Consider the following 22,991-nt stretch of genomic DNA (forward strand, 5'->3'; position numbering starts at 1 on the left):
TGATTGCAGCCTGTTCTTGTGAGATTTCTGACTCACCCGTGCTGTCCGGCTCTAATCTGCTCCTGGTGCTCTAACTTTTCACCGTACTCGTCTGAGTTCATGTGACAATAAAGCTGATTCTAATTCAGTTTAAAATAAACCTTAAAAAAATGCAGGAATTCAGAAATTCACGGGAAAAGCTAAGGAGGTCTGGCAGCATGTGTGGGTGAAAGTGAAGACTGCAGATGCTGGAGATCAGAGTCGAAGAGCACGACACTGGAAAAGCACACAGTAGGTCAGGCAGCAACTGAGGAGCAGTAGAATTAATGTTTCGGTCATAAGCCCTTCATCAGAGGCTCAGTGGTTAGCACTGCTGCCTCTCAGCACCAGGATCCCAACCTCAGGTGACTGTCTGTGTGGAGTCTGCACATTCTCCCAGTGTCTGCGTGGGTTTCCCCGCACAGTCCAAAAGATGCGCAGGTCAGGTGGACTGGCCGTGCTAAATTGCCAGTGATGTTAGGTGCATTAGTCAGAGGGAAATGGGTCTGGGTGGGTTACTCTTCGGAGGGTCGGTTTGGATTAGTTGGGTCAAAGGGCCTGTTTCCACACCGTAGGGAATCTAACCTAATCTAAATCAGGAAAGATTTTGCGCAACCTCCTGGTGAAAGAGCAGCGCTCCGAAAGCTAGTGCTTCCCAAATAAAGCTGTTGGGCTATAACCTGGTGTTGGGTGATTTTTAACTGATGGCCAAAACGTTGACTCTCCCTGCTCCTAGGATGCTGCCTGACCTGCTGTGCTGTGCTGTGCTTTTCCAGCACCACACTCTCAACTCTGGCAGCATGTGGGCAGAGAGCAAGCAGAGTTGACATTTCCGGGTCAGGTCAGGTGACCCCCCCCATGCAGAGACCGGTTGGGCATCGCCACCCAATCGGAGTGGGACACAGGGAGATAGACGTGCGGGTGGACCAATCGGAAGGCTAGGGAAAGACCGATGGCCCGGCCACCGACGGCGGCCAATCAGAGGGAGGGGTGGGGACACGAACAAAGGGATCGTTCGGAGGGCGGGGCAGGTGGAAGAGGGAGCCCGTGACGGACGGGCGCTGCGGCCAATCGGGTGTCGGTCCACGGCTGACTGACGGCGCTGACGGCTAATCGGAAAGGGCGATCCGTGAGGGGGCGGGGGCGGGTCCTCGGGAGAGCGCGGCGCATGCGGAGTACAGTCCGGCCTATTCCGCCGCGCGAAGATGCTCGAGGTCGAGTGAAAGGAACCCTCCCCGAGGCCCGGACGTTAGCGAGTCCGTTAGAGCACAGCACCCGGCTCCAACACCCAGACCAAGTAGACGAGGCAAAGGCAAACAAAAAAAAGTCACCCACAATCGCCTACTGACCTTCCGATGGAAGAGCCGGGCCGCTTCTTTATGATGTCTTCGTTCGGTCAGGCGCCGCGGGAGCGAGGTGAGGCGGCTGTTGGGGGATGGGGTGGCTTGTAGGGGCGGGGGTGATTGTCTTGCTACGGCTTTCCCTCCGGCGCCTGTCAATCAAGGGCTACGTGTTTCCGGTTTTTTGACGGACAGCCGCCGCCCCCAATAGTCGTCCTTGGTTCCAACCTTTCAGTCGGGTGCCCCGACCAATGAGAGTTAGAGGTCCGTTCAAAGGCTGGTTCCGACCAATCAGTAGGGAGCGGAAGGGGTGACGGTCCGACGTACGTGGAAACGGGCCTATCCTCAGTTTGTATCTGAGGGACGGGAGCCTTACCCAATGGGAGACGGTTCCTCCGCTGATGGATGGACATCCCCACCAATCGCTACGTTAGACGGTGGCCTCGGCCACTGGGAGGCGAGTTTCCGCCTGACGGACGGGCGATCCGACCAATGGGACCTGTGGATCCTACGTGACGAAGTGCGCCCCCCCCACCCACCCCGTCCAATAGGGTCGTCCGCGCGGTGGCGGTGCGCCGGACGTACCCGCCCCACTCCACCGTTCGTCAAACCGTCTCCCTGAGGCCGCGGCCGCCATGTTGTGGCGCCGACGCCGCTCAGTCTCCGGCGTTCCCTCCGCGGCCTTGCGGGCTTCCCCGCTCTGAGCCGCCGCTCCTTTACCTCAGCTTTGGACCTCCCCTGGCCGGCGGCGGGGGTTTCGGGCGGCTCGGTGAGGGGTCGGGGTTACCCTCAGCCCCCCCCCTCCCCCTCTCCCCCGGGGACGGTGTGGGTGAAGTGAGAGGGAAATGGCGAGCGGGGCCCACACCTCCCCCGCGGGCGGTAAAATGCTGCAGGCCGTGGGCAACAAACGCGGTATCGAGAGCCCGGCGCTCGACGGTGAGTGAAGTACAGGGATGTCCCTGTGACCGAGCTGAGAAAATAAGAGAAACTCATCGTTTTGTTTTGTCTTTATTCGTCTCTTTCTTCGTTTTGTTTGTGTTTGTTTCCTTTTTTCTTCTGTCCATTTCGTTGTATTTAAACCTATTCCAGTAACTAAACCTATTCTGGCTTAAATTTGTTTGAATTTCATCCTTTTGACATAAGTGTTCGCCCATCCCTGTCTTTTTCCCCCGCTCCACTTTATTTAAACACGCTTATTCCCCCCCCCTCACACATGTCGATTCCCTTTCTTTCTGTCCATGTGTCCTTTGGATTTATTAATTGCGGGCGTTTCTGTCGCTACCATGGGAGCTTTCCTATGTAAACAGGTCACGCTGCAGTCCTGGCCTCCCGCCACTGGGGCGGCGCTGCTGGCAGTCTCCCAGAGTCCTTTCGGTATAGTGAATACCCGAATTACAACAGGCGGCTTGCTATGTAAACATGTCACAGGGGTTACGGGGGTGGGCTTCCAGGAAATGCATCGCACCTTGGATCTGCCCGCGAGAATTGTAGGCGTGAGGAGGATCCCCTCGCCGGTTTTGCGCGCAGCCGATACTCACGTTCCTGGTGTTTTTTTTTTCTTTTAAAAATTATTTTAAAGATGACTTTGGACAGAAGAGGAGGAAAAGAAGTCGCTGGAGCAATGAGACTTCGGATCAGAAAACAGTCATTCCTGGGATGCCGACTGTGATTCCACCTGGACTGACCCGTGATCAGGAGCGTGCTTATATCGGTAAGGATTTAACCCACTTATGCTGCCTGTTCATTGTTTCTAAAGGTAATCCAAGTCTTAATTCAAAAGTGTAATCATTTTAAAAAGAAGAGTGTGCTGCAAATGTTCAGATGCAAAAGTTTCTTTATAAATGCGATGTATAAACTGCTGTAATGTCTTTTAAGGTTATTTAGATATATTGGGGATGCCACAATAATCAGTTACAACTCGGTGACATTCTATCCGCTGCCTCCTTACTTTGGCGCTCATAGCTTCTGCTTTTACAGACGTGAAACAGGATGTTTTTAACCAACTTTTGCAAATGTATCCAGATTTTATGCGGCCAAGCTCTCAAATTGATGGTGGTGTTGTCACTAGGGCGCCAACCAGGTTTGGGAGGGTGGGGTTGTCACGAAATGACTGCATAACATTCAGTTGGATCTCAAGCGAGGGGGCTGACGACATATGGAAGCACAGTTCTCTATTTGTGGCTGTCTGGAATTTGGGAGTGCTGGTGGATGATATTTTTGCTGAAGGTGCATCAGTTAGGTCAGGTTGTCCCCTGGTGCTCGCAGTCTGCCAGATGAGAGGAACCTAGTGACGACACTGCCCATGAGAGCCAAGTTTTTCTGTCTGAAAATGTGTGACCAGTGACAGCATGGACAGATTCTCGAGCAACCCATATCCAGATTGACCACTCAGCCCTCTGCCTTTCACGTCAAAGGAGGGACAGGGTCAAATCCTGAACTGGTGTACATAAGGCAGGCACTGTACAGGAGCAGGTCATTTTAACCTACACTTTGAACTCTGGTCCTCTGATGCAATCAATTTTACAGCCAAAAACGCATCTCTCATTCAAACGCTTGACATATCATTGGTATCACCAAACAGTTTCATTAATTTTCTGTGAATTTTTTTAAGATGGGTTGTTTTAACAGGTAGCAGTTTACCCAACTTGTCCCTCCTCACCAGCAGGTGAGGAATTGCCCAGACCCCGCTCCTATCTTGACGTTCACAGCTTCTATTTTGTGTGACACTTCTGATTTTTCTGTGTCGTGGTGAGAGCACTCACATGGTATTGATGGGCCAGTGATACAGTTTCAGAATCTGCCCCCCCACCCTGCCCTGTTCTCTTCCTCTTGTTAAGACCTGCTTCTGAACAGCCAGATTGATTGATTGAAATTTACAATGTTGGAGCTTTTCATTCCTCTATCTCACCAAACCCTCCAGTCTGGAGAGCTGAAAAGGTGAAAGTTGTCCCTGACACGCTAGCTTCTGAAGACAGTTGGTCATGCAATCATGGAGAGTTGCGCACAGAATTCTTAATGGAATAGGCTAGTTGACAAAAATGTTCAACTGAGATGATTGCTGCTCATTGCTAAGCCTGCAATTTGTCTATAAACTGTGCCAGAAGAGAGGCTTCTGCAGAATATGATGTTGAGCTGATACACTGCCGTCCGTTTGATTGAAATACTTTGTCATCTTTTACTGCTGAAATGTATATGGTGTTCACTTGGGTTTGAGGTGTCAGGTAGTGCAGCTTTTATTCCTGTTGACCAGTTGCTGTTGTCTGATGAAGTGAAAAGATATGCCCTGTTTCAGTCCCTCCTTTTCAACTGGCAAAAGTGAACAGTGTTGAAGGTTAAGTCAGCCCTCTTCACATTTCTGTCTGACCCCTTAGTAAGGTGGTGACAGATTGAAATCAGACTTATGTCATCTTAACACGGATCAGTAATCATTATTCAGTGTCTCGCCTGGTTTCCGACATTGCCATTTTTCAGGTTACTCAGTTTATAATGTGTTTTTGAATGTTTGAAGAGCTTTTAATTAATTGATTCATTTCCTTGCCAAGATAAAATGTTTTTGCCCCTCTTTAGCTTTACTAAGGTTTGTCTTTTACTGAAAGCGCTGTGCATGACTACCAGGTTCCAACACTGCCTTGTTCTTGAGCATTAAGTTAAAATTAGCAGGTTCTACCTAGCTTTCAAATTGAACTCTAGATGATCCGAGAGGTTGAATGAACAGGTGTGACTGGCGGCAGCAACAGGGCTGGAAGTATCACATTTCTCCCCACTTGCCCGAATCCTGATCCGATGGGCCACCAATGCATTCGATTCGTCTTGCTGTAGCTTCTCCCCAGCTCTGTTAGATACATGGAAATTGGATTGCACTTTACTGCATTGTCAAGCTTCCTGTGTACCCGAAATGGACATGTCTGCAGTGGATATTTTCGGATACTTACTGCTGAGCTGTTACTTTGGGAAAATGCACCTGAAAAATTAATTGTTCTTTACAAGTTTACTGTTTAGGATTGCCTTTTTTACTCCTGACAGAGTGACAGGTAGGCCGGAAGACCTACTTTAATCAATCCGAACATAACGGAAATTAATCCTTCCAGCCCTGAAGGAGCAGCAAACTACGGACTCAAATTAAACTTTGTACTTCTAACAAAATTGTTTTTGTATTGTGGCAACCCTAATATGGACCTTTCCTAGCTGTAATCCTGTTCTTTTTGATACTGTTACAGAGCACGTGTTTTAAAAATTACCCTGTGTTAGGATTGTGTTGCAAGTTGGTGTCTTAAATTTCATTACCGATATCTTGTTTTATTTTTGACGAAATGTTGATGCTGTTTTTGAAACGTTCATTGCACTGTGCCTCCAAAGCTCCGTGCTGTGTTTTGATAACGATTTGAGAATTTATGTAACTTTTCTTTTCCGTCCTTTTTTTCCTAACCTGGTTTCTTCCAGTGCAACTTCAGATTGAAGACCTGACCCGCAAACTGCGTACTGGAGACCTTGGTATCCCCCCAAACCCTGAGGACAGGTTGGGAAAGTTTTAAACCAGCTGACAGTAACAATTTTCCTTTTCAATACTTGGTGTCATCGCATAAGAAATGTGTGATGTGGTTTGTTATTGGAATTGGATAATCTCATGTTTATGGTATCCTTTTACCTTAATGCTATTTTCAGTACAGGAATGGAAATGGTCACCATTTACATTTATTTTGTTCTCTTGAGGTTAAAGGTTTAATCATTTTCTTTTAAAACTTAAAACATAAAATGAACTGGGGGTGAGGGACAGCTGTGGTCTCAGTTTTCTGTTGATTTCTTTCAAGGAATGGGGTAGTTCAGGGCAAGACAGTAACCGGAGAGTTGAAATCTGACAGCCGCACAGCAGCTAATGCTGGCCACTTTGCCATGTAATGTGTTGGCTGTCTCCCTTCCTCCCTCCCTTGGTGTCTTTCTTTACCTTTCTACCTTCCTCATTCTTGCCTTGTACGACAATTTCTCCCATTTCCCTTTTGCATCCGCTCCAAACTCCTTGTTAGGTAATTTAGATTAGATTTCCTACAGTATGGAAACAGGCCATTTGGCCCAACAAGCCCACACCGACTCTCCAAAGAGCATCTCACCCAGACCCATTCCCCTGCTCTGTATTTACCCCTAACTAATACACCTCACATTATGGGCAATTTCCCACGGCCAATCCACCCTAACCTGTACATCCCTGGACGCGATGGGACAATTTCCCACGGCCAATCCATCCTAACCTGCACATCCCTGGACGCGATGGGACAATTTCCCATGGCCAATCCACCCTAACCTGCACATCCCTGGACGCGATGGGACAATTTCCCATGGCCAATCCACCCTAACCTGCACATCCCTGGACGCGATGGGACAATTTCCCATGGCCAATCCCCCCTAACCTGCACATCCCTGGACGCGATGGGACAATTTCCCACGGCCAATCCACCCTAACCTGTACATCCCTGGACGCGATGGGACAATTTCCCACGGCCAATCCATCATAACCTGCACATCCCTGGACGCGATGGGACAATTTCCCATGGCCAATCCACCCTAACCTGCACATCCCTGGACGCGATGGGACAATTTCCCATGGCCAATCCACCCTAACCTGCACATCCCTCAACGCGATGGGACAATTTCCCACGGCCAATCCACCCTAACCTGCACATCCCTCAACGCGATGGCACAATTTCCCACGGCCAATCCACCCTAACCTGCACATCCCTGGACGCGATGGGACAATTCCCCACGGCCAATCCACCCTAACCTGCACATTTTTGGACTGTGGGAGGAAACCTGAGCACCCGAAGGAAACCCCACACAGACACGGGGAGAATGTGCAAGCTCCACACAGTCACCCGAGATGGGAATCCAACCTGGGTCCCTGGTGCTGTGAGGTAGCAGTGCTAACCACTGAGCCACTGTGTCACCCCAATTGATATTCCCCACCCTCTCACCCAAAGCAGGAACAGATTTGGCTTGACCTCTCTTCAAAGCATTGTTTCCAATGAAGGCAGGGAAGTTACCTAATTTGTCTTCATTAAGTTTGCGATTTTATGGAACCTAAGTGCCTCCTCCTCCCCCACCACCTACCCTGCAACTGCTGTGACACTTTGATTTGTTCCAGGTAGTGAGCTTTGTTAATCCAACATATCACCTGGTGGGAAACAGCTGTACTGGGTTTTCTTCCCCAGAATGAGAACCCCACTGTTTCCTGAAAGTAGCAAGGTGTCTGGAGTCAAAGCAAAAAGGCCCAGTCAACCTTTCCCATCTAGCAGGACCCTCCTCTTTTCTCCCCACAAAACAAAAGGCAGTACCATCGGCAATGTAGGGGGAGAGTTCCTGCAGTTGAATCTCTATGACTTGGCTCTTTCTCCTCTAGTGTTGTGTGCGTCCATCTTGAGGCCACCCTCCGATTCCGACTATAACCTCTTTGTCCCTTCTCGCTCACTGCTATCAGCTTAACCAGATCTCAGGCCAACCTCGTTAACATTACTGTTTTCTCCCAATATCTCATTCTAAATGTGTTCAGTGGGTGCAACGCACCTTGATCTCTATCAGTGCTTGGTGAATAGTGACTTGCCTCAGAGCCTTTTTAAAACAGCAAATGTAATTCAGAATTTATTTTGTTCTCCATTTGCTTACTTAACGGTTTTATTTTCAATTAATAATGAATACATCAACAATTTCAATCCCATTGTAGTTTGGGCAGTTTCCGGTGCTGGTTTTGGTTCAACTTTTGAATTGGTGAAAATTTTATTTATTGTTTTCCTCTTTTGGTTTGCTGCCCCTTTCGCTTGGTGCTGTTAGGAAGTGACCACAGCTGTCCTGGAGTAGTTGTTAAACTGTAAAATAAGTTCTTAAATGAGTAACAGAAATTTTAATTTTTTTATTTGTTTGCACTGATGAGAAAAACATGTTGGCTTTCTTGTTCTGACCTGCCTTTCTCGAGTGTTCGCCAACAGCCAATAATACTCCCAATTGTTTAGGAAATCCACTGGTCCTGTCAGCCCTCCTGCTTTTAGCTGTTAGTGTGGCAGAAGAGGGGCCAGCTTAAGGGCTATGTGTGCGTGCCAGTCAACAAAGACACTCCTCACTGGAGCTGTATACATATTTCTGTTGGGTACTTGTCAAATACAGATTCCCTTTCGTAAGTGACCTCCCTGCCATGGAGCAACCCGGGCTTTCACTTCTCATGGGCAGATTGAGATTTTTGGGGTGGTTGGTGGTGGCACTGTGTCATCCATGGCTACAATCCGGGCACACACCAGATTGACTGGGCCAGGAAAGTCCTGCATCTCTGCCCAGCCTCTCAGTTGAAAATGCCAGTTTAGCTGGGTTCTTGGGCATCTGTAGTTTGAGCCTGGTCTGCCCTGGGGTCCAGTTTCTGTAGGCATGAGCTCTTTTCTGGTGGCTTATCCTCTGGAGCATTTGCACTTGAAACTTCCCTTGTCCTGGTATAGAATCTGATTATTGCTTGTGAGCTGCCCTCTCCTGTCCCATGCCCTTTGTTTCCAGGTTATACATTGATACTAGGCATACTGTAGATCTTCAGTTGATCCATAGTCGAAACCTCCCCTCTCTCGCCTCCATTAAACATTGATGTGGCTTTGTTGATGTCAGTGCCTCCTATTCCTTGCATTGACAAAAGCCCGGGTGTTTGTCCGTGTGGGATGGTTGTGCTGGGATACAGTGTCTTTTGTAAAACCTCCCAGTACACAACAGTTTGGGGTCAGACATTGAATGGTAATCGTCAGTTGGTACTGGTGACTGGGAGTTCGATACCCCAGCGATCCAGTCCCTTCCAAAGCGTAGGGAGAAAATAAGGCTTGGTGATGAGACTCGGCAATCCCGTTGAGTGGGTTAGCCACTTCACAGTTAATTACAGAGGAACATCAATCATTCAAATGAGATGGGTGGGCACTATTTTGTTCAGATAATTGCTTATTCAGTTAATTGATTCAATGCTACTCTGGGGCTCGGAGTTTTCGGAAGCTTCCTTTCTCCTCGCACTACCTGCCTTGCACCCTCTCTGCCTCAGGGTTTGTTTCTGAGCAGACAGACACACACTTGTATGTAAGGGACCTGCAGCATTGGTGAAGCTCCTCCACCCATAAGTTCAATGGGATTGACGCACACCGAGCACTTGCTAAGTCCACTCCCCATTAAGGAGACTCGGCAGCAGCATAGAGCGTGCAAGCCCACGCCCCTCCATCCCCATGAACCCCACCCACCCAAGGGTAGCCGGACTAGACACCAACAGTAAGACTACTGTTGCCTTTTGGGGGGTGAATCTCAAAAATGCACAGACACAACTTTTTACTGCAGCTTTTTGACAGGTTCCACCTTTGCCCTGTACAGGACGACGTTGGAGAGGTTATCTGGGGAAGCAGGGTTTAGGGTGCACCCCAGTGTAGAACTCCAGAGAAAGTGTGGGGGGGAGAGAAGGCGGTCGATCAGTCGTTTGGAGACAGTACCTGGGCTCCAATCGATGTCTCCGCATTTCAATAAGCCGGGTTCATTTTTAATCATTGTAGACAATGATTATCGGGAACTTGAGATATTCGGATAATCGAGGTTCCTCTGTATGTTTTCTCGTGTACAGAGGAACTTCGATTATCTGAAGTTCCCGTCCATGCTGTTTGGATAGTCAAGGTTCCTCTGTATATGCGGCTTTGTTTTATGTAGGATAATCTGCTGCATTCTCACAAATCAACTCTCCACAAAGACCTGAATGTAGACAGCCCTGAGGTTATGTGAATTAAAAGCGGAGGGTTCTATAGGGAGTAGGTCTGAAATGGCTGGCTGCAGGACCAGTAGTTTTCCGTTGGCTGTTCCTAGCACAGGGCAGACTGATAATATTTTCCATTTTGTAATCGTATTGATGACCATTTTAGTAGCTCAGTGTCTTAATTTTTTTAAAAAAAATCATATTTGGTTTTGGTTAGCTGAAGCTGCACGAGTTTTAGCTTGAGACGGATGGTACTTGACCAGCAGCTATTGATTCTAAAAGGTGATGATTCATTAACTAGCAAGGTATCCAGAAAGAGGCCTCGAGTTCTTAGGGTTGCACCGGTGTATGCACGTCTGTTTGCAATTCCTGTACGTGCACGCCAAAGGTTTCACTCTCGGTCTGATTGGATTCTGCTTTGTTTGTCTTTGGGTTAACTTGGTGCAACTAGATTTGAAGGAAAGCTAGACTAAATTAATTTAATCAGATGTGTAATGTGCCAAATTTTGCTGGTAAAGCAGAAACCATTTATTGCAACCCTAGAAATGCTGAGGCCTGTGTTTACAAGGTTGAAATGTGTAACCCTACTTTTATTGACATCTAAACCAGTCCCCCAACCCATGTCCTTTTTAATCAAAATTCCCCTTTTGTTGACGACTCTTGTAAAAAGTCTTTTGAAATTTGTATTTAGTCTAAACTAATAGCAGGGTTTACAGGTGCGCTACGTGGGATCCAAGCCTGTATTGCATGGTTTGGAAAGAAGCTGTACTTTTCCTGACCATTTATACTTTTTTTTTCACTTAATTGTATATCCAAGAGGAAAGAGAGAGGGAAGCGAAGCAGTCTGGGACTGCTAGCAAGGCTTAACATGTCTCTTTAGCACAGAAACTGCTCAGAGGACTAGCAAAACTAGTTGAGTAAGTCCGGGAGAACAGGTTGCGTCCCATCAATCGATACCTGAAGAAACTGGAAAAGGCCGTTAAGTGTCTCGAATAACTCCTTTTTAACTTCTCAGTCTGAAGCATGTGTCAGCCAGTAGCAATATTTTTTAATTTTTCTTCTGTTTTAGTATATGATTTTTTAAATGAGTTTTGTGCAGATTTAATGTTGTTGCCAGTGGATTTCTAATCTGCTAGCTTGAGATGTAATCAAAGCCTCTAACCTTTTGTCTTGCCTCCTTATGAGGTCGTCACAGAATAAGACAGCACCCACCCTATATTGCTGAGTTGTCAAACAGATCTCAGTTCCTTACAGGGTGGGAGGGAGAGGAAAATATACACAGGCACACCTCTTGTTGACTGGGTCCGTGTTCAGAGATCAAAAATCACCCAGTGGAGCAAAAAATGGGGTGGGGGGGGCGGGGGAAGGTTGGCTTGGGATAGGGCAGCTCCGGGCCCCTTACCAGCAGCAGGCGCCCGTATATTCCGAATGGCACTTCCAACAGAGACCAGATCCCTGCTTATCCATAGAGTTGGGTCAGCCTCCAAGGCCTTAGGTTTGCACTCCTGATCTCGAAGCTTGATAAGATAAGCATGTACTGCTGTCGGTCTTCCTCTGTGAACCCACAAGACTTTGGCAGCACTGACCCTCTGCGCTACCTGTCTGCTGGCATGGAGTTGCTACATTTGACTCCCTGGCAGCTCATTAGAGTTCTTCATGTTTCTCTCAGTGAAGTTAGAGTAATTTGCTTTTCTCTCTCTATCTCAGGGGAGGGTTGTTTTCCACTCTGAACCATCTAGAATGATCAGCCTTGAATTCAGGGATACCCAAGGGATAGAGGGAGTCAATGACAGGTTGCTGAACAGTTTTAGTATCTGGGCTGTGAAGGTACAAACTGCAGAGCCTGAGGAGTCATGGTGAGGTTCAATTTGCTTTTTGCTTATTAGTAAACAACTCAGCTTCCATAAAGCAACAATCTTTATTTTTGTCAAAAGGAAAGGGAAACTCACTGCAATAAAAGCATCACTGACGTATGGTTAGCTCTGCTGGGTACGCATTCTCACACAACTCGATTCATGTTAGCCCCAGTTCCAGCACGTTCTGTGTGGGTCTGAACGATACGGAGAGGGCTCCCACTGGGGATTTTTGAGCCCGCTCAGTTAACAAGAGGGGTATCCCAGTGGTGGTCAGCTGACCTCAAGTTGGTTTTAGAATGACAAATGTTACCTGATTTTTTTTTTCAATTATTTCTTAAATCTGTCTCATTAACTCCCTGTTCACAGCCTTTAGCACAAATCAAAACCAGCTCGAGTTTAATGTAGTTTACTGCCTCTCCAGCCATACAATGTCGATGTGGGCGTGAGCACTTTGAGTGGTAATTGTCGTCTACAGCCAGTGGTGTTAACCAGTTCAACAATTTAGGAGCACAATTCTCAGCTCAGGCTAACAACAACTTGCTCATTTCAATGTCTCATATCAAGTGCTTAAGAACTGTGGTAAATAAGTTTGAGAAGTTTAGGGAAGTGTAGGAGAGGTGCTTTTTAAAAACATTTTGCTGCAGTAGAGTTACTAAGATGCACAGCTCACGAGTAAGGTGGTTGTGACGGCTTGTAATCCCTGCACAGGTCCCCCTCACCTGAGCCAATCTACAACAGCGAGGGCAAGAGGCTCAACACCCGAGAGTTCAGAACTCGGAAGAAGCTGGAAGAGGAGAGGCACAACCTCATTCAGGAGATGATTGCCCTCAACCCTGACTTCAAGCCGCCAGCAGATTACAAGTAAGTCAGACTTGTGTGTGGGAGATTGGGAAGTACAACCAGTGGCTGGCAGCCAACCTTTAAAGGAAGCTTGTTTAAAGATAGAAGGTTGTTGGAGCCCTGAGCTGGTGGAGGGTAGTGAAGAGTTTCGTGGTTCAAGCAGGCAGCTGAGCCATGAGTATGGAGAGGAGAGTGTAAGGCACTAATTACTCGGTGGATATGATGTGACTGGGTGGGGGAAATAAGGTGACTACCGTGTGTTTCATACAGCCAGGCCCCCTTGAGTTTGACAGTTTGGTAAGGTCATGATTGATTTGAATGTGAGGCTGATTCAGCCCCAAGAGTTATGAGTGAAGAAGCAGCCAAAACAGTTAAACTGAGTAACCTGATCAGGCGCTGAGTGTGAGAATGTACAGGTTAACGAGTGATAGAAGACTGGTCAATAGCAACACTGTTCAAGGTGAAACTTGATGGTTTTGGGGCACCAATAATTTTTAGTGTGGAACCGAATGAAAGGGATTGGTGTGCCTAACTGCTGACAGTATCTGGAAACAAGAGCCTTGAATGGATGTGTAGTAATGTGGCAGGAACTCTTCCCCTCTCTGAATGGAGCCTGAGAACTGAGCAGCAGCTGAGATTGAATTGTTGTCTCTGTTGTGGTGTGCTGCTCATCCTTGGCCTTCTGCTTTGCACGGCCTGTTATGGCTTGGCTGACAACTTGTTCCTCTGTGCACACAAGCCATTAACTTTATCTTCCTTTCCTACAGGCCACCGGCCACACGTGTGAGTGACAAGGTGATGATCCCGCAGGATGAATACCCAGAGATCAATTTTGTCGGCCTGCTAATTGGACCCAGGTATAGCGGCAGGCTCTGGTCCTGCTCTCCAGTTTGAGAGGGCAGTAAACCCTTTGGGTGGTGGGAAATTGTCTCTGGTTTTACCATGCTATGTGGATTTGCCTGTGCATTGTGAGGTGAGAGTGCTGCTTGTGCTGTATGATTGCAGAAATATAATGGACTGAATCATCATGTTCATTGATTGTGAAGCACTTTGCAACATGCTGTGAATTGCATTGGTGTGACATCCTGAATCTTCCACTGAGATGGTTTCCCATCCTGGAGAGCTTTGTCTAGGGACCTTGCAATGAGGTGCTACCTGTCCTTTTGCTCTGAGTTTGTTGTGACCCTGTCCTGTCCCTCACGCTGTCTCCCTCTCCCTTTCAGAGGCAATACATTGAAGAATATCGAGAAAGAATGCAATGCCAAAATCATGATCCGAGGGAAAGGCTCAGTGAAGGAGGGCAAGGTTGGCCGGAAAGATGGACAGATGCTGCCAGGGGAAGATGAGCCACTGCACGCTCTGGTCACAGCAAACACGATGGAGAATGTGAAGAAGGCAGTAGAGCAGGTTAGAGGGCTCATGCTGAAATTGACCTGACTCTTTTCTGTCAAAGCTATCCACGGGCAAATGTAGCTCTGTCCCGTGAGCCCAGTTTGTGCCAATAGGCTGCCTTGTCTTGCATCTCATTCTGTTCCTACAGTGGGGCACTTGGTAATAATCAGTGCCTCCCTCAATTCATTCCTCCAGATGCATGGCTATTGTGGCCTCCTCAGGGACATCCTTAGTGCTAAACGCCAACAAAGGAGTTCATGTGTCCTGATTGTTGTCGCCTTTAAAGTTTGATGCCAGCTTTCCAATCTTTCTTGATAAAGACCGCTAAGCTAACATGTTTGCCATAGACGTATTCTCTTTAACAGGACCTGCACACTGCCTAACCTGGGTAGGTTCTTCTCTCTATAAAGGAAATTTCTGTCTCTCCCTGTGTTATGGACAAAGCAGCAACCCTTTTTCTCTTTCATCCTTTGCTTTCTTCCCATCATAATATAGGAATGCAAATCATACGTGAAACTTAGTTCAGAACACAAATTTCCAAATGGTACTGTATCCATCTTACTGTCCAATGACGGAGGCTCAATGTGTTCAGCAGTCTTAGCAATGCTGTATACAGTATACGTTTCGTCAACCTGATCTTGTTCTGAATCCACTAGCTTACACAGCAGTAAGCTCGCTTCAATTTGGAGCATGTCGGGGCTTCCGAGAGCCTTTCTACTGTAAGAGACTGCAGTCTTGGCAGATTACATACCTGCTCCAATCCAGCCTTGTTCCCCTTCAATGTGGCGTTTTAGTTTTGTAATGATGGGTGGGCACCCAGTAAGAAAGAGGAGTATGTACTGATCTGGCTTTAATGGGGCTGCTTATTCTCTGTAGATCCGAGGTATCCTAAAGCAAGGTATTGAAACCCCGGAGGATCAGAATGACCTGCGGAAGATGCAGCTGAGAGAGTTGGCCCGCCTCAACGGCACTCTCCGGGAAGATGACAACAGGTGAGTTCCCACCTCCTAACAGAGTGCTGGTCGTTCAGGAGACTTGTCATAGTGTTCTAGCTCCTGGGCTGTAGGAAAGGAGGGGATCTGGCCTGGGCATGATCCCAGACCCACAATAATGTGGTCAACTCTTAACTGCCCTGGAGGTCAACTCCTAACCTTACTAGTGGCATCCACGTCCCAAGGAAAAAAGTCCACAAGCAGGGTCCACTAAGGTTTGCTCATTTCTTCATGTTGGATATTTGTGCGTTTAGACGATTGTTGATATTCTGGTGCTCTGTCAGTAACATTTGGTTTACAACTGGGCACAATCCCTTACAGACCAAGGGAGCTATGCGGTTCCATTTGTGAATAGAGACAAAAAAAACTGCAGATTCTGGAATCCAAACTGGACTGGCAGGAGGCTGGAAGAACACAGCAAGCCAGGCAGCACTAGGAGGTGGGGGGAAAGTCAACGTTTCTGGTGTAACCCCTCAGGACTGGTGGGGTGGGTGTGGGAGAAGCTGCGGATAAAGGGGGTGGTGGGGCAGGGTGGTGAAGACAGATTGGTCAATGGGAGGAATGGATCTGGTTGGTGGCTGGGAGCAGTGGCAGTGAGGGGGAGGGGGCTGGGAAGGGAGTTGGGGAACGAGGAGGGAGGTTAGTTGAAATTGGAGAACTCAGTGTTGAGTCCTCTGGGCTGTAGGGTGCCCAGGTGGAAGATATGGTGGTGTTCCTCCAGTGGGCACTGTGGTTTGTTTTGGCAATGGAGGAGGCCAAGGGCGGTCATGTCAGAAAGGGGCCGGTTGGGGGAATTGAAATGGGCGGTGACTGGGAGGTCCAGTCAGCACCTGCAGCTGCGATGCTCGGTGAGCCATTCACTAAGTTTACATTCGGTCTCCCAGATGTAGAGAAGATGTGGTCTTTTCACTGCCTGGCCACTTGTGAATAGGCATTCTGCCAGTCCATTGGTGGCATGTGATGTGTCTGTTTGCTGGAAGTTTCTGGGAAGCTGCAAGGTTTTGAAGTGACTATCTCTCCTCCCCACTTTGTAGGATACTGAGACCTTGGCAGAGCACGGAGCCCAGGAGCATCACCAACACAACGCTGTGTACGAAGTGTGGTGGGGCAGGCCACATTGCTTCTGACTGCAAATTCTCCAGGTCAGTAAGTTCATGCTTTGAAGCCCTGTTGTTGATCGATTGTTTCGGGGTTAGAGATTTGAGTGGAGAATTGTTGCTGTTTTAGCAGGCTGGATTTAACCGCAGCATGGTCATAAACATGTGTCTGAGGGGCTGCTGTACAGCCAGGTTTGCATGCATTGAGGGTTCTGAACAGTTGGATTATTTGCCGATGCTTGTGATTTATCCTCATGTCTCCCTGCTGCATGGTGTGATCCCATGCAAACGGGACTTTATCCCAACAGGCCAGGAGACCCACAGTCTGCTCAAGACAAGGCACGAATGGACAAGGAGTATTTGTCGCTGATGGCCGAGCTAGGAGAGGCTCCGGTGCCAGCATCATCGTCTTCACATACGAGCTCCGCACAGCCGAGTGTCCCACGGACTTCTGGGCCAGCCAGCAGTCAGCAGCAACTTCCAGTGAGTGTGAGCTTCCTCTGTTTACTGACCACCTCCTTGGTGCGCAACTTGATCCATTACCTCATTGATGTCAGGAAACGTTTTGTGCTTCCCTTGGACGTGTTCCTCGGTCGTTCTGTGCTTTCCCCCCTCCCCTCCCTCCATAAACAGGGTTAATGTGTCGCTGCATTGCAAAGTCTTGACTCTGCTGTCTCTCTTTACAGAATAGGCCTCCGTGGATGAACTCTGGTCCCTCAGACGCCAACAGACCCTACCACGGGATGCATGGTGGGCCGCACCCAGGTTTCCCCCCTCCTATGCCCAGCATGGGTGGGCATCCGCTGTCCCACAATCCCAATGGGCCTCCGCCTCCATGGATGCAGCCACCGCCACCTCCGATGAGCCAGGGTCACCATCCTGTGCATCCCCCCATGAGTAAGTGAAATGCTGGGGCGGACGTGCCTCCTGGTCTGTGTCTGAAAGGTGCTTAGGGCACAGAGCTGCGGCTTGGTGTCGCTCACTCTTGTATTTGTAGAGGTGGGGGGCTTTTGTTACTTGGGTGATTTCATGGTGTCGGGGAGGAAACCTGAACGCAGTCTGACATAATGCTACAAGTCTCACAAGAGAGAGAGAGAGAGCGCGCAAAGATATTGTGGGCACATTTTCAGGCACTGTTTGTGCCCCTTAGCCCAGCCCTGGGAGCATCTCCAGGAGCTTGCATATGGATGTGTACATAAGAGCGGTGAGAGTTGTTTCTGTTTGTTTAAAAGATATTGCCGCATTGGGGAAGATGTTAGGAGAGCTGGATTGGCTGGGACTTTATGCATTTCTGTGAAAGTGTGTGTATGTGTATAGATAAATATTTTAATTTACTTGTCTGTACTTGACCAAACGCTTTGTCTCTGGTTGACAGACATGATGCACCACCCAATGGGCATGTTGCCGCCACCACCCCCACCTCCAGCCAGCCAGCCTCCACCCCCACCCAGTGGCCCCATCCCACCCTGGCAACAACAGCAGGCCCAGCAGCAGCAGCAACAGCAGCCACCACCACCACCCAGCAGCAGTATGGCCTCCAGTGCACCCTTACCCTGGCAACAGAGTGAGTAAGGATGCATTTCTAAATTTTGTTTGTTGTTTTACTTTGGAAAGCTTTCAGTAAATGCTTGTTAATGGGCAGTGACCTGTCTTTGTTTATTAAAAAAAAATGCTCTTCGGTCTGAAGATCTTATAGTTTATGCCCTCTGTCAGTCTCTCTCTCTCTCTCTCTCTCTCTCTCTTTTTCCCCCACCCCCTCTCTCCTCCCTCTTTGTCTACTCCCTCTCCCTTCTCTGTCACCCCACTCCCCATTTCTGTCCTCGCCTCTTCCCGTCCCCCACCTGAGTCTCTCACCTCTTTCCCCTCTTCCTTCTTTCTCTCATCTCTTCCCTTCTCTCATCTCTTCCCCTTCTTTCTGTCCCTCACCTCTTCCCACTCTTCTTTCTCTCTCACCTCTCCCTGCATCACCTTTCGCCCTCCCTTCCTCTTCCTTTCTTGTCCACCCGTCCTTCTCTCTTTCCATTCCCCCTCTTTTTTTCCCTCCCACCCTTCCCTCTTTAGTTTTAATCTCCCACTCGCTACCCCTCTCTCTTACTGCCCACCTTTCCCTGTTTTTTTTTCTCTTTCTCTCCCTCTCTGACTGTTGCCTGTTTCTCTGTCCTCCCCTTCCCCCTCTCTCTCTTTCTCTCACTCTCACTCTGTTGCTATGCAGTCGATTAGACATCCTCCCTATGGGTCAGTCTCCGTGCTGTGCTGTATAAACCCCGTAGCCGCCGTGGGCAGCTTTGCTGTGAGCACCCTGTTTGCAGCTGCTTCAGCAAACTGTCTGCAGACACGAGCCGAGGTCTCACTGCCTCAGTAACTAGCCTGTCCTGGAGCTGAATGCCCAGTTTGTGCTTTGCGCTCACTTTCCAAGTGACTGCCTCTGTGCCTCTCTCTCTCGTTTTTTCTCCCCTCTTTCAGATACCAGCACCACGACGACTACTACAGCGAGCGTCCCTCCATGGCAGCAGCAGCAGCAGCAGCCTCAGCCTCAGCCGCAGCCGCAGCAGCCTCAGCCACAGCAGCCCCAGGTGCAGCCCACCCCCGCCTCCAGCGCCGCCCCACCCCCGCCCATGCCTGCCGCCCCTTCTATGGTCCCCCCTCCCCCTGGGGTCCAGCCTCCCCTTCCCCCCGGGGCGCCGCCCCCACCGCCCCCTCCCCCGCCCGGCACGGCAGGCATGATGTACGCTCCGCCCCCTCCCCCGCCCATGGACCCCTCCAATTTTGTGATGATGGGGATGGGCGTGCCAGGAATACCACCCTTTGGAATGCCCCCCGCTCCGCCCCCTCCCCCTCCCCAGACCTAAAGCACCCCTTTTTCCGATACCGATACCCTCGAACCATGTTCAGATAGAGAAAGGAATTCATTCTAGAGGGAGCCAGGGTCGCAGTGTTGCCCGCTGGCATCCTGTCTTGCCAGGGCACGTTTGTGCTTTTTTTTTTAATCGTTTTAGAATCAAAAAAAGGGGGTGAAAACAGGCAACTGTTTTTAAACCAAAAAGATAAATTAGCGAACAGCCTCTGCACCTTGATGGGATAGAACCGATCGGAGCCTTTAGATGAAGACGGTGGTTGTGAAGAGGGGCTTGTCCTGAAGTAGAAACAGTATTAAGACCATGAACTGTCTCTCTCTCCCCCTCTCTCTTTCTCTCTGTCTCTGTCTGTCTCTCTCTCTCTCTCTCTCTCTCTCTCTCCCTCTGTCTCCCCTCCCTCCCTGTCTTTCTCTTTCTCTCTGTTGTAAATGAACCACTTACTCTGCGTCTCTGAAGCATCAGTCTGCCCCTGGGTTGGGCTGCGGATGGTCATAAAGAGGAAAGCAAGTTGGGCGCCACGCGCAGTCCGAGATCCTGTTTGTGCTGGCGCAGGGCAAGCTGCCCAGCGGGTCATTTGTGGTTGGGGGGGGAAAGGGATGGGGTTCGGTGCAGTCGCTGTCTCCAGGTCACGCCTTAACCCTGGCCCCCACCCCGTCCCCCTACCCTTCTCCTGAGAGAAACATGTGGAAGCTGGGCTGTTGGTGCTGTATATTCCTCCACCCGTGAGATTATCTCCTGTGTTTGAGTACCTTCTACAGAGAGTCCACCAGGGAACTGGACTGGGCATTGACGTCATCTGTATAAAGTTGGAGTGACTGCCCGTGCTGTTTCTTGCTCGGAGTGGTGGTGGTGGTGGTGGTGATGGTAGGGGCAGGCTGCATAATGGGAGAGAGCTGGAGGAGAGATCGAACATCCGTGTAGTTGTTCTCTTTAAATAAAAAAAAAGCGACAGTCCATCCTGTCTTTCACCACGTGACCCCGCAATCTTTACGAAGACGTACGTCCAAGATGGCTTCCCAGTTCTTTGTTTTTTAAAAAAAGCAGGCTGCTACCGCCACTCTGTACGTCGCTAACTCATGCTGTGATCAGTGTTTTGTCTCATCCGGTGACTTGTTTTTAAACCTTGTGTTGAGTTTCTTTTTTTTTTGCTATTGTGAAATGATGTAAACCATTCTTGACTGCCGCGGTGAGCGTTGCATGACGATCGCGTTTTATTTTGTTGCTCTCAACTTCCCCCACCCCTCCGATCCCCCTCACCCGCTGAGCCGCGGTTTATTTTCTCTTGTGTTTCCCGTTCTCTTCCCCCACTCCCTCAGGTGGAGCTTCAAGCGAGGGGGCCGCAAGGAGGATTAAGAGGGGGCCTGTCTCTTCCCAACTCCCTCCCCAAATCGCAGGACTTGCAATGGAACCTCTGCTTTCCAGAAGATGGACAGTGAAGGGGGGCTATTAATCACTGCCAGACCGTGAGCCGAGCAGCGGCTGTTCCCCAGAGCTGCTGCTTTCCGCTGCTGACCTCCAGCACACACGGCTCTCTGTTCCGGGTTTACTGTCCCTTTTAACCAACTACCTTTTTGTCTCGTGACATTCTCGCAGGACCGGTGTGTTTAACCTTTTTAATTCGAGCTTGAGGTTGGAAGCCCTGGTATGTTTCCACGCTCTTGTTTCCTCATGCTCTTACTCGATGTGAAATGTTTAAAGAAAATAAAGTGGGGGAGGGGAACGGTAGGGGGAGGGGTGGGTGCAGGGTTCACAAAATAAAACTCCTATGTTTTCTTAGCTCTCGTCATGTTTCTCTTCATTTTTTTTGATCAGACTGCTTACGTCCAGTGTGCTTTGGTTAAAGGAATGTGCTATGGTCGTCTTTTTTTAAAAAAAAAAACTCACTCACTGTATTTAAAAGGAAAATAAAATCCAAATTTCTCCAAGCAACTGGCTGGAGTTTGAACTTGATTCTGGGGATTATTGACCAGTGCTGACCACTGTGCTGTTATACTCCAACACGGAGGGCTTGGAAGTGGGAGAATGGTGCAAGTTAGGCCTTTGGAGTCTACGTAAATGCAGCAGGAGACCACCATCTGGCCCTCTGCCCTTCCATGAGATTGTAGCCTCAGCTCCACTTACCCATCCTCTCACCACAGCACTTAGATAATTTTTTTGGACAGGAAATTAATTGTTGTAGCTTTGAAAACTTTTACTGATCAAAGTTTGTGAGAAGATTTGTAGCTCGGGTGCTCGTGGCCACTATAAATGCCGGAGGAAACACCACAGAAGCGCTTCACAGGAGGCTCCCAAGCACTGAGGATGTCACCTAGACAGGGGACGAAACGTTTGCAACAAAAACTTCCAGCTCGGCGAACAGAACCACAGCAACTTTTACTGGGGCAGCTTTAATTACTTCAGAACCCTCTGGGTGGAGAAGTTCCTCCTCAATTCAGTCCTAAATCTACTCCCCTTAACTTTGAGGTTATGGTGTCTTGTCCTAGTTCCACCTCTTGGTTCATGCACAAGAATGCCCAGGTCCCTTTGCACAGCAGTGTGCTGTCACTTCCTACCATTCAGGTAGTAGTCCTTTTTTTTTGTTATTCTTTCCAAAATGGATGACTTCACATTTATTAACTATTCGATATTATTGTGACTGCTCTCTATACTCCACATGCCCTGCCTTTACAATTCCCAACTCAAAAGTAAATCCACCACCACCACCTTTCAAAAACATTAAATGTCCTCCAATGCTCTGTGGGAGGGGAATTTCACACGCTCCCAACGCTGCAACACAATTCCTCCTCCTTTGTTAACTGAGGAAGTGGGTACCGTTACATTTAAAAAGTATTTGGATGGATATATGAATAGGATAGATTTGGAGGAGTGACTAGCCGGAGAAGGTTCAGAAGTGATTTACCAGGATGTCCCATGGTTCAAGTCTTTCACTCTGTCAGGTCTCGGGATCTTCTACATTTGAGTAAGCTCTGCCCTCATTCTAAACTTGACTGGGTGCAGGCCACACCCTGCACTTTCCTCATAAACCAAGCACCCCCTCATCCAGGGATTTGTGAAAGTTAATCTTCTCTGATCTGTGTCTAATAATTTTGCTTAAGTAAGGAAACCAAAGGCTCTGAGCAGTGTTCCAGATATTCAATATTCTGTGCAGGTGTAGCAAAACCATGTGTACATCTTACAACAACCTATATCTTTCCAGTTGCCTGCTGAATAACTTGCTGTGGCTGCACATTAACTTTGTAGTGGACCCTTCGTACCACAGATTTCTGCCCCTCTGTTCAATAATATGCTTTTTTTTTAACCATTCATGCCTAAATGAGCAAATACATGTTTTCACTTTATACTCCCATCTGCTAAATCCTTGCCCACTCATTTGCCCTGCCTGTAGCAGAGCCTTCACAAACCTGCTGTCCTACCCAGGTTCAGATTAAGCCTTCATTGTCGTGTGTGTTCAGAAACGGGAGTACAGTGCTGATCCTCGGTCTACAGTCCGGCCTGTCATGAATTCACAGTCCTGATGAAGGGCTTTTGCCTGAAACGTTGATTTTCCTGCCCCTCGGATGCTGCCTGACCTGCTGTGCTTTTCCAGCACCGCTCTAATCTAGACTCTGATCTCCAGCATCTGCAGTCCTCAGTTTTGCCTTGTCAAGAGTTCACTGTGAACCCTGGTTTATGTCCCCAGCTGCCGCCTTACGCACATTAGGAGGAAAATAGAGAGATGCAGAGAGAGAGGGGAATGGGGAAGATAGAGAGAGAGGGGGGGAAAATAGATGCAGAGAGAGAGGGGACCGGGGAAGACAAGAGAGAGGGAAAATAGATGCAGAGAGAGAAGGGGAAAATAGATGCGGAGAAGGGGAGGGGGGAAAT

General features: G+C 48.7%; 1 protein-coding gene and 1 long non-coding RNA gene across 7 annotated transcripts; one reads left to right on the plus strand and one right to left on the minus strand.

Annotated features, from left to right (window-relative positions):
• Positions 1–1,211: 1,211 nt before the first annotated feature.
• sf1 (splicing factor 1) lies at positions 1,212–21,056 on the plus strand. Of its 6 annotated transcripts, none has more exons than XM_087983683.1 (12): positions 1,212–1,434; positions 2,938–3,069; positions 5,799–5,874; positions 12,660–12,812; positions 13,559–13,648; positions 14,015–14,198; positions 15,060–15,175; positions 16,210–16,317; positions 16,581–16,755; positions 16,959–17,169; positions 17,648–17,840; positions 18,736–19,560. In XM_087983683.1, exons 1-12 carry the CDS (start codon positions 1,374–1,376, stop codon positions 19,166–19,168), a joined length of 1,932 nt encoding a protein of 643 aa, XP_087839809.1. In that variant the 5' UTR covers positions 1,212–1,373; the 3' UTR covers positions 19,169–19,560. The 6 variants fall into 6 exon arrangements, with proteins under 6 accessions (XP_087839809.1, XP_087839808.1, XP_087839810.1 ...); XM_087983682.1 differs by lacking the exon at positions 1,212–1,434 and adding an exon at positions 1,987–2,294; XM_087983684.1 differs by lacking the exon at positions 1,212–1,434 and adding an exon at positions 1,987–2,294 and having other exon boundaries at positions 17,648–17,836.
• On the minus strand, positions 6,447–7,198 carry LOC148136195 (uncharacterized). The gene is made up of 3 exons (XR_015754582.1): positions 7,132–7,198; positions 6,761–6,813; positions 6,447–6,548 (listed from the first exon to the last, which is right to left on the minus strand). It is a non-coding gene; the product is annotated as an uncharacterized LOC148136195 (long non-coding RNA).
• Positions 21,057–22,991: the final 1,935 nt, after the last annotated feature.

The sequence above is a fragment of the Chiloscyllium plagiosum genome, unplaced genomic scaffold (genome assembly GCF_037043375.1).
Source record: "Chiloscyllium plagiosum isolate Xiang-an unplaced genomic scaffold, Cpla_swu_hap1 HiC_scaffold_46, whole genome shotgun sequence".
NCBI lineage: Eukaryota > Metazoa > Chordata > Chondrichthyes > Orectolobiformes > Hemiscylliidae > Chiloscyllium > Chiloscyllium plagiosum.